The sequence below is a fragment of the Cricetulus griseus genome, chromosome 2 (assembly GCF_003668045.3).
Source record: "Cricetulus griseus strain 17A/GY chromosome 2, alternate assembly CriGri-PICRH-1.0, whole genome shotgun sequence".
Lineage (NCBI taxonomy): Eukaryota > Metazoa > Chordata > Mammalia > Rodentia > Cricetidae > Cricetulus > Cricetulus griseus.
The window spans coordinates 438,096,699-438,108,070 of record NC_048595.1 but is presented as its reverse complement, the minus strand read 5'-3'; the positions used below and the strand labels follow the sequence as shown (position 1 = coordinate 438,108,070).

The 11,372-nt window shown below is 46.8% G+C and overlaps 1 protein-coding gene across 1 annotated transcript; it reads right to left on the bottom strand.

Moving 5' to 3' along the window:
• Positions 1-8,037: 8,037 nt before the first annotated feature.
• On the bottom strand, positions 8,038-9,516 carry Tex44 (testis expressed 44). The gene has a single exon (XM_027395984.1). It carries the CDS (start codon positions 9,514-9,516, stop codon positions 8,038-8,040), a length of 1,479 nt encoding a protein of 492 aa, XP_027251785.1.
• Between the last annotated feature and the right edge of the window lie 1,856 nt (positions 9,517-11,372).

Sequence of the window (11,372 nt, the reverse complement as noted above, 5' to 3'; positions counted from 1 at the left end):
GAGACAAGGGTCACTGTTTGCAGGAAAGGAAAAGTGTGGTGGGGGGGAGAGATCTAAGCCATGAGAAGGGTGGTGGACACCAGGTGTCCCCACAGTCATTTCTTCCCTAGCTCTTCCTAACACAATTCCTCAATCCTGTTTGTGCCCACTGCACTTCTCCTAGAGCTCAGTCTTGTCCAGTGACAGATACACAGCACAGGAAACCCCAGAAGGTTTTGTTGTTGTTTTGTCTGTTCTCTAAAACAGAGAACCCTATAGCCCAGGCTTGTCTGGAATTTGCTACATAGACTGAGCAAGTCTTTTTAAGGAAAAGGGGTCAGCCAAAGAAACACACGCTGAGCAGAGCCAAAGAAACACACCAGAACCAAAGAAATTTGGTTCCGACCCTTAAACCAGTGCCAAAGAAACACACTTTGGCCCTAGAATCAGAGTCAGTGAAAGAAAAACACCCTGGCCCTAAAATTAGAGCCAAAAAGCTAAAAACCACCATCGAAAGAAACACACTTTGGCCCTGAACCTGAGCAGAAAATCAGCCAATCCCTGAGCACAAGATCCAGCCAATCTGAGCTCAGGGATTGAAATCTGACCAATCCTCACCCTGGAAATCTCCCTGGAAAAACTCTGCCCATAAGAAGCCTGTATAAACCCTGTGGCTGTCCTGGATTCTGCCCTCCCAGTAAATCTCTTGAATGAGGTTTGCTTGAGACCTTCCTTCACCGGAATTTTCCCTGGAACCAGAGCTGAGTGAGCAAAGTAGAACTGTAACACTTTGCAGGGGAAACCTTCTCCTAGCGAAGCAGAGTTGTTACACTACACTCTGTTTCGCTGGGGAATGAGCTGTTACGCTAGGGAAGCCTTTCCCTGGAGCAGGCTTGTAAGCTGCTATGCTTACTGTGTGACTGTGGTATTCCTTGGCTCCTGAGTGTCAGAATCCCTGTCCATCTCATCCCGTCTGCAGCAATGCTTACAAGTCCTCAACTCTAGTATTTCCTACCTCAGCTGCCCAAGTCCCAGAATCCACCACTGTTAAATACTGTTTCAGACTGTTTTCTGTTCTTCCACCTGAAACTGGGAATCTGTAAATAGACATCTGTTTAGCTCACTGCTCTAGAGACTGAGGTATTCAAGAGCATGGGACCAGTGTGTGACAGGAGCATGCTTGCTTCACTGAGATGTGAAGCACAGTACTTCAGTTGATAGCAAGCACACTAGCTCAGGTCCACCTTTCCCTTACAAAGCCAAATAAATAATTGATTTTAAAAGGCTGGAAATAGGAGCTGGAGAGATGGTTCAGAGGTTAAGAGCATTGGCTGCTCTTCTGAGGTCCTGAGTTCAATTCCCAGCACCACATGGTGGCCCACAACCATCTATAATGAGATCTGGTGCCCTCTTCGGGCCTGCAGACATACATGCAGGCAGAACACTGTATGCATAATAAATACATACATCTTTAAAAAAAAAAAAGGCTGGAAGTAGTGGCACACACCTTTGATTCAGAGGGCAGAGGCAGGCAGATTTCTGAGTTTTAGGCTAGCCTGGTCTCTATAGCAAGTTCCAGGTCAGTCAGGGCTTCACAATGAGACCTTATCTCTAAATAAATAAATTACAATAAAACCACCATTACCTTATTGAATCCCAGTTACTTCTCCAAAGCTCCACCTCCAAATGACCTTACCATTTAAGTTTGGAGATTAAGTTTCTGGAAATTTTTAACTTTAGTGTGCTAGATTTGTTTGTTTGTTTTAGGTTTGTTGGAGAGTTTGTGACCCTCTGTCTCAAAAAAAAAATGGCTGGTGATGATGGCACTCACCTTTAATCCAAGTACTTGGGAGGCAGAGACAGGCAGATCTCTGTGAGTTCCAGGCCAGCCTGGTCTACAAGAGAGAGTTCCAGGATAGGTTCCAAAGCTACAGAGGAACCCTGTCTCGAAAACAAACAAAAATTTGTAGAGGTATTTTGTTTGCATGTGTGTCTGAGTAACACATGTGTACCTGGTGCCTGAGGGAACCAGAAAAGATCTGGAGTTATAGATGGGCTTAAGCTGCTCTGTGAGTGTTGGGAATTGAACCCTGATCCTTGGAAGAGCAGCCAGTGCTCTTAACTGCTGAACCATCTCTCCAGGCCTCCCTGTGCCTTCTTATGCCTGGAGCTTCCTAGAGATAATTTCCATCCTGTGCTTGTTAACTGGGCTATCTCAGGCTATTCTCACACCCCGCCCCCCTTCTCTTTCAGGTGTCAAGGTCTGGACTCTGCAGGTGTGGAGCAGTGCTGCCATCTGTCCAGAAGAGGGCGCGATCTGCATTCTTCAGAACTGGAAGAACAAGAGCAGCAAGCCTGAGAAATAAGGCTATTCCTCCACCTGGAGTGGTGCAGTCTTTCAGTTCAATAATTAAAGATGTATTTTAAAAACCACGTTCATTTTAGATTATTATTACTGTGTTTATGTGTGTGTTCAGGCATGCATGCTACACTCCTAGCCTAAATTTCCAAATTTCCAAATTTTCTTTTCTTTTTTTGGAGACAGGGTTTCTCTGTGTAGCCCTGTGTTCTCAAACTCATTCTGTAGACCAGGCTGGCCTCGAACTCACAGAGGTCCGATAGCCTTTGCTTTCTGAGTGATCTTTTACATGGGAGTCCGAATTTAAGTCCTCAAATTTATGGCCACTTCCTCAGCTCTGTTCTTTTACTATTTTATTATATTATTATTATTATTATTATTATTATTGAAATGGGATCTCACTATGCAGCCCAGGCTGGATTTATTTTTATACATTTTTGTTTGTTTTTATTTTGTTTTGTTTTTGAGACAGTTTTCTCTGTGAAACAGCCCTGGCTGTCCTGGAACTCACTCTGTAGACCAGGCTGGCCTTGAACTCACAGAGATCCTCTTGCCTCTGCCTCCTGAATGCTGGTATTAAAAGTGTTTGCTACCATGCCTAGCCTAAATTTATTTTTCATAGGGTATCACTGCACTGGCTGTCCTGGAACTCAGAAATCTGTCTGCTTCTGCCTCCCAAGTAGGGGTATGAAACACATGTGCCACTGTGTCTGGTCTCACACACACACACACACACACACACACACACACACATGCACACACAAAGACACATACATACACACACACACACACACAAAGACACATACATACACACACACACTCACATACACACACATGCACATACACACATATGCACACACAAAGACACATACATACACACACACATGCACACACACAAAGACACATATATACACACTCACACACAACTCACATACACACACATACACATACACACATGCACATACACACATATGCACACACAAAGACACATACATACACACACACACACATGCACACACATACACATACACACACATGCACATACATACACACATATGCACACACAAAGACACACACACACACACACACACACAATTTTTTCCAGACAAGGTTTTTCTGTGTAGCCCTGGTTGTCCTAGAACTAACTCTGTAGACCATGCTGGCCTATAATTTACAATTCTTCTGTTTTGGTCACCATGCCTGGCTTGACTTTTCCTATCATTTTAATTTATGACATACACGTACCCATCTCTTATGACGACAACCACCATGGTCACAGTGTGGGCTCAAAGCCATGATGTGATAAATACTGTCACTGGTCATCACACCCTGCTGTGAGGGAAGAGAGCGAAGCTCAAGTGGGCAGGGAGAGAAGAGAAGGCAGAGGAGGAGAGTGGGCAGGCAGAAAAGTCAAAGCTTGGATGCTGGACCACTAACCCCAGCTATCCTCACATGGAGGAACAAGTCCTTCATTGATAGAGATGGCAGACACTAGCCCTGTCCGCTGACTCTTGGCCTGGCAGAAAGGACGTTTTGTTTTAGTTTCTCTTTTTTCTTTTCTTCATCGTCTTTTTTTTTTTTTTTTTTTTTTTTTTTTTTTTTTTTTGAGACAGGGAATTACTGTGTGTAGCCCCAGCTGGCCTGGAACTTGCTATGTATACCTAGCTAGCCTTCACCTGCCTCTGTCTCCCTAGTATCTGGACTAAAGTCGTGGGCCATTGTATTCAGCCTGTTTTTTTTTTTTCTTCCTTCCTTCCTTCCTTTTTTCCTTCCTTCTCTTTCTCTCTCTCTCTCCTCTCTCCTCTCTCTCTCTCTCTCTCTCTCTCGTTTTCCAGACAGGGTTTCTATGTAGCACTGACTGTCCTGGAACTTGCTCTATAGATCAGGCTGGCCTTGAACTCACAGAAATTCACCTGCCTCTGCCTCCCAAGTGCTGGGATTAAAGGTATGCAACATGACTGCCTGGCACAAATTCTATTTTCTTAACTTAATTTTATTATTTATTTATTTATTTATTGGTTTTTTGAGACAGGGTTTCTCTGTATGGCTTTGGAGCCTGTCCTGGAACTCACTCTGTAGACCAGGCTGGCTTCAAACTCACAGAGATCCACCTGCCTCTGCTTCCTGAGTGCTGGGGTTAAAGGTGTACCAACGCCTGGCTTTTTTTTTTTTAATTTATGTATATGAATGTTTTAGTTGCATTTATGTCTGTGTACCATTTGTATGCCTGGTGCCTGCAAAGGCCTGAAGGAAGATGGTTAGATCCCCTAGTAACTGGAGTTACAGATGGTTGTGAGCTGCTATGTGGGTGGCAAAACCTGGTCTTCTGCAAGAGCTGCAAGTGCTTTTAACTGATGAGCTATCTCTCTAGCCCTGTTTTGTTTTGTGAGACAGGGTTTCAAGTAGCCCAGGTTGGCCTCTAACTCATTTTTTGTAGCCAAGGATGACCTTGAACTTATGATCCTTCTGCCTCTATCCCCCAAGTTGCTGACAGAACACATTAAAACGTCCATCCCAGAAACTGCTGTCTGTTGTCACAGGTTACCCATAACATCCCGTTTTGGTAGGGGTAGATTTATAACTTTGTCCTCCCTCCAGTATCAACACCCCAGAGCACCCTGCAAACAGCACCCTGCTATCCTTCCTATACTTGATTCAGTCCAGTTTTCTTTTAGCATGGTGTAGTTTGGGTGCCTTCGGGTCCATGTGCCTATCACATGCCCTGGTGCCTGTGTCCTATGAGCTGCTCCCTGTAGTTGGTTTTTGTTTTTACTTTTGCTCTTTTGGGGCCTGTCACTAGCTCCCAAATAAACACATGGAGACTTACTCTTTTTTAAAAAATTTATTTATTATGTATATAACATTCTGCTTCCATGTATATCTGCACACCAGAAGAGGGCACCAGATCTCATTATTACAGATGGTTGTGAGCCACCATGTGGTTGCTGGGAATTGAACTCAGGACCTCTGGAAAAGCAGTCAGTGCTCTTAACCTCTGAGCCATCTCTCCAGCCCCAGAGACTTATTCTTAATAATTAATGTGAGGCCTTAGCTTGGCTTGTTTCTAGACAGGTTTTCTTTCTCTTTCTTTCTTTCTTTCTTTTTTTCTTTCTTTCTTTCTTCTTTCTTTTCTTTTATTTTCTTTCTTTTTTTTTTTGAGACACAGTTTCCTTGTGTAGTTTTGGAGGCTGTCCTGGAACTAGCTCTTGTAGACCAGGCTGTCCTCAAACTCAGAGATCCACCTGCCTCTGCCTCCTGAGTGCTGGGATTAAAGGTGTATGCCACCAACGCTTGGCTAGACAGCTTTTCTTAAATTGTCCCATTTACCTTTTGCCTCTGGGCTTTTACTTTTCTCTATTCTATATACCTCATTTTCCTTTTTACTGGTGGGTGCCTAGCTGGCCCCTAGCATTTTCCTCTCCTCCTTTCTTTGCTTCTTCTCTTCTCTCTTACAAGCCTAGATTTCTCCTCCTATTTAATTTTTTCTGCCTGTGCAGCCCTACCCACGATCCTTCTCCTGCCTAGCTGTTGGCCATTCAGCTCTTTATTAGGCCAATCATGTGTTTTAGGTAGGCAAAGTAACATAGCTTTACAGAATTAAACAAAGATAACATAAAAGAATGCAACACATCTTTGTATTATTAAACAAATAACTCCACAGCATAAACAAATGAAACACATCTTCAACTAACATTCCACAATAGCTCCCTCTCTTTCTCTTGCAGTGGGTAGTGAAAAGGGAGGTCTTTTTTTGTAGCTCCTGCCTTCTATTTTGTTCTTCTTGCTCTGTCATTTCACACTTGGCCATATTATCCTGGCTGGGGTGTATGCATTTCTGTTTTTTTTTTTTTCCTTTGGTTTTTTTCGAGACAGGGTTTCTCTGTGTAGCTTTGGAGCCTATCCTGGCACTTGCTCTGGAGACCAGGCTGGCCTCGAACTCACAGAGATCCGCCTGCCTCTGCCTCCCGAGTGCTGGGATTAAAGGAGTGCGCCACCAACGCCCGGCCGGTGTATGCATTTCTATGTTGAATGTTCACCTCCATCCCCAAGTGTGCCGTCCCAATTTATTCATATATGCTCAAGCTACAATCAGTGAGACAGTTCACTTCCTGCTGCCTTTCGATCAAGATGCAGAATTCTCCAGCACCATGTCTGCCTACATGACACCATATCCCAGCCACCATGCTCCCTGCCATGATAATGGATTAAACCTCTGAGCTGTAAGTGCATCACCTCACTTAAATGTTTTCCTTTATTAGAGTGTGGTGGTCATGGTGTCTCTTCACAGCAATAGAAATCCTAACTATGACATTATGTAAACTTTAAGAATGTGAACAATTGGGACCAGAGAGATGGCTCACCAGTTAAGAGGCACTAGCTGCTCTTGCATTGGGCCCAGATTCGTTTCCCAGCACCCACACGACTCAAAGCCCTCCAGTTTGGGAAGTGGGGAGTCCAGCAACCTCTTCTGGCCTCCATGGACACTACATGAATGTAGTGCATATGCATACATGCAGGTAAAATACTCACATACATAAACATTTTAAAGGAAATGTTTTCTAAAATATGAGCATGGCTGGATGTTGGTGGCGCTCGCCTTTAATCCCAGCACTCAGAAGGTAGAGGCAGGCGGATCTCTGTGAGTTCAAGGCCAGCCTGGTCTCCAGAGCAAGTGCCAGGATAGGCTCCAAAGCTATACAGAGAAGCCCTGTCACGAAAATAAATAAAGAAAATAAAAGCATGGAAAAACTCTAAAAGCCAAACCAGTCAATGGGCTGGGTTCATCCCTAGGTGCCCATCTGGAGACATACAGGAAAGTTAGAATTGATGGATGTGTGGTCCCCTGCTGTGTGAAAAGGCTGTGCCTGAGGGCAGGGTTGGGCTGGGACTTTGCTCAAGGTATAGCACTGGGTCTTGTCAGAGGGTGACTGTGGCTTCCAATACGTGTGGCCCCGGGTATGCTCTCGATTCTTGCCCTGGTACCTACTTTCCAAGATGCAGATGGCAGAAGCCAGAGCAAACATCATGGAAACAATCTGGGCCAAAAGTGGGCAGCCATTCTGGTTGGCCAGTTTGAAATCGAATGGCCTTACATCCATCCCAGTTTCTTTCCACCCCCTTAGTCCAATGATGGTTTGGTCACCCTCCCTGAGCCCTGTCCCATGGAATACTACATAAAATTCCATAGTGTCCCTATGTCTTCTGGCACTGGCACGTTCATGTTTGTGTGTGGTGGTGAAGCTCCTCTCTCTATTCCAAGATGAGAAGGCCAGGGAGTGGGGCCTAGGGCAAGAGACACCAGAAGTCTGATTCTAAGCCTTAAAAGGGTTCTAGGGACCCAGGTGTGTGTATCCCTACCATGAAGCCTATATAAGTACTTTCTACCCAATACTCTCTACTGCCTTTCAGAACCTCAACAGGTAACCTGGGCATGGGTCTCAGGAACCGGCTTGCTCACCATGGAAATACAGCTAGCTTTTGCCCGTCTGAAATACCCCTCCAGTTTATTCCCCAGCCCTGTCAGAGCCCAGGTGACTCAGAAGGAACAACCTAAGAACATTCTTATTTCCAAAACATTTTGGACCCTTCTGTCCTTTTACCGTTGTCCCACTGCATGGATAAGGGCAGAGCTTAGAAAATAAACGCTTGTGGTTATTTACTGAAGGTCTGGGGAGGGGAGGAGCAGGGGACTTGCTGGTTTAGTCGCTACTGGGGCCAGCGCGGGACCAGCGTGGGGTGAAGTGGTTGGCCAGGTAGCGCATAGCTGAACGGATGCCTTCCACAGTTCGTCTCTCCACAGACTCCAGGAGGTGTGTGACTGAGCGCAGGGCCGAGCCAGTTCCAGCCACCAACCCTGAGGAGAAAGCTGACCTGGCACTGCCTAAGAGGCTGGAGACGGTGTGCAGGCTGGGACCCTCATCATGTAGCCTGTCAGCTGGAGAGCTGCGGCCTGAAGCCAGAAAGCCCACAGCCAAACCCATGCCCGTGGCTGTGTCTGACCACACCAGGATGTCTGCAAGAGAGCTGATGGAGCCTTCACCACCGCCCAGCAGGCTAGTCATGGAACGCATGTAGTCATTCTCCACGTCAGGCCTGTACAGGCTGGGGTCTAGAAGAGTCCTGCCCTGGGACGTGTGGCTGGGATCTGGAGAGGGAGGTGCACTGCCCGCTGGGGAGCTGGGGGAAGGTGGGGAAGTCTGCAGGGTACTTGAGTTGTTAGATAAATCCTCCCTGGTCAGCACCTGGGATCTAGCTTTGCTTTTGGGGTTCGAGGCCTTGACGCCTTCAGCTTCCTGCTCAGCACACTTGGTGATACCCATGCTCTCTTGGTCAGGACTACTGGTATCCAAAGTGGTTGCGTCAGCAGCTCCCACAGAAGACTGGCCATCTTCAGAGGGGGCAGCTGTTTCTGGCTCCCCTTCAGGAACACTGAGCTTTTCTGCTGTCTTCTCCAGGTTCTGGGAGTCACTTGCGGAAACTGTGCGGCTCCGACTTGCACGGTTATTTTCAGCTAGTCTGTCCCACACTGGATTCTGGAAGCCCACAAACATTTGCGGGACCACTGGGCCTTGGGACAGCAGAGATGTGACTTCTTCAGGATTCTCCTGGTTATGGCTTGGAGAATCTGGGTTCTCATCTTTGTCCCCAGAATTTGACATATCCATGGAAATGGCTGTCTCTACATCTTGCCTTATGGAGGTGGCCATCTGCATGGAGGCCTGATTCCTATCTACTCCCACGGAAGTGGTGATTGGCTTGGACTCTTGGGCTTCATCCTGTCCCATGGAGGAGGTAATCTGTGTGGATGCCTGGTCTGTCTCTGGCCCAATGAGAGTGGCAATCTTTGTGGACTCCCGGTCTACATGTTGCTCCATGGAGGTTGCATTCTGTATGGAGGCCCGGTCTTTAACCTGCTCTGTGAAGGTGTCTTTCTCAGTGGAGATTTGATCTTCATCTTGCTCTGTGACAATGGTTGTTGTCACAGAGGCCTGGTTTACATCCTTCTCTTCAGCTAATGTTGTAGTGCTTTCAACTGGTGGGCCATTATAGTCTGAATTTTGGAACTCTCCAGGTAAGTCTGCAGAGTAGTCATCAGCTTCACTGTCCACGGAGGCCTCGGAAAGATCATATACTGGCTTGCTGGTGGCTTCAGCCTCATGCCAGGGCTCGGTGATCATCTATGCCCCCTGCTACGTGTGGTGGTTGAGGAGGAGTGGCTTGGCTCTGCTAGGCTCAGTTGTCCAAGTGGTGAGGTCACAGGAGGTGGTGGGCAGCTAGTGATGTCACAGGTACTTGCAGAGCAGGGGTCTTGAGTGTCCTGAGCCTACCAAGTGGCTGTCCTGGTGGGCTGAATATAGGGGATGATTTGGAGCCAGAGTTGCAGGTACATGGGAATTGAAAGATGACTGTCTCGGTTTACGATGGAGGTGTGTAGGTAGGTACAGGTCCGCAGCCACGGGGCTGTGAGACGTTTCGATGACAATACTTTTTTTTTTAATTTCTTGGGGTGGGTGGAGAATTGGTGTCTTGCTGTGTAGTTCAGATTGATTTCCCACTCTGATCCTCCTGCCTTAGCCTCTCAGGAGCTGGGATTACAGACATGCTACACCAGCTTAGAATCAAGATTTATATCACCACCTCTCTGTCCTCATTGGTGTTTCAGGACACCAATTTAGCCAGTCTTTCTTTGGGACACATTTCTCTAGTAATGGGGAGGGATACTGGAGAGCAGGGCCTGGTAGGCATCTAGGCTGACTATCCTTAGTGCTAGAGTTAACCTTGTGACACAGGACACTCTACCTGCTTAGCTGGGCTGGAAGGACAGGGGGCTGCAAACTCGGGAGTAGTCCTAAAAAGAGCGTGGACCCTGGAACACACTGTATTAAGCAGGTAGCTGGGGGTTAGGTGTGGCTGAGTGGTAGAGCACTTGCCTAGCATGTATCTGGTTTCCTCCCTAGAGAAGAGGTTGGAGTGGAAGGTTCCATCTGCGTACTTGTGCTCACTCTGGTTGTCCAGACCAGGCATCGTTCCTGCTCCTCAGGGCTGAGGAGCATCTGATCCCACCCCAGCGTCTCCCAGAAGTCCTAGGTCTATATTTACATCTTCCCTCCTGGGAGTGGTGGGGGAGGGTGGACATCAGCTTCTTCAAAATCACTGACCCTGGGATTTGCCTCGCGCCTGTCTTCAGTCTTCAAGCTCTTCAGGTTTTGTTCCCAGTGGGAATACTTTGAAGTTGAGGCCAGCGAGACAGCTCACTGGGGAAGGGCTCTTGCCTCCAATCCTGTGATGATCTGAATGTGATGTCCAGGACCCACACAGTAGAAGAGAACTGACTGACTGCTTCAAGTCGTCCTCTGCTCTCCACATATGTACCATGGCAACATACACACATGTTCACACACACACACACACACACACACACAGAGAGAGAGAGAGAGAGAGAGAGAGAGAGAGAGAGAGAGACAGAGAGACAGAGAGACAGAGAGAGACAGAGACAGAGAGAGACAGAGAGAGACACACAGAGAGAGACAGAGAGAGAGAGAGACAGAGAGAGACAGAGACAGAGAGACAGAGAGAGAGAGAGAGAGACAGAGAGAGACACACAGAGAGAGACAGAGAGAGAGAGAGACAGAGAGAGAGTCAAGAAATGTAACAATAAAAATATTGGGCCAAGTGTGGTGGTACACACCTTTAATCCCAGCACTTGGGAGGCAGAGGCAGGTGGCTCTCTGTGAGTTCAAGGCCAGCCTGGTCTACGAAACAAGCTCCAGAACAGCCAAGGCTACATAGTGAAACCTTTTCTTTCTTTCATTATTTTTTTTTTCAACAGGGTTTCTCCATGTAGCTCTGGCTATCCTGGAATTTGCTTTGTAGACCAGGGAAGCCTCGAACTCTCAGAGATTCACCTGCTTCTACTTCTCAAGTGCTGGAATTAAAGGTGTGTGCCACCACTGCCCAGTGACTTCCTTCCTTTCTCTCTCTCTCCTTCTTTCTTTCTTTTTTGTTTTTCGAGACAGGGTTTCTCAGTAGCTAT

What these genes read in the sequence shown, in the direction of transcription:
- Tex44 (XM_027395984.1), bottom strand. Translation starts at nt 9,516, where the DNA reads ATGATCACCGAGCCCTGGCATGAGGCTGAAGCCACCAGCAAGCCAGTA.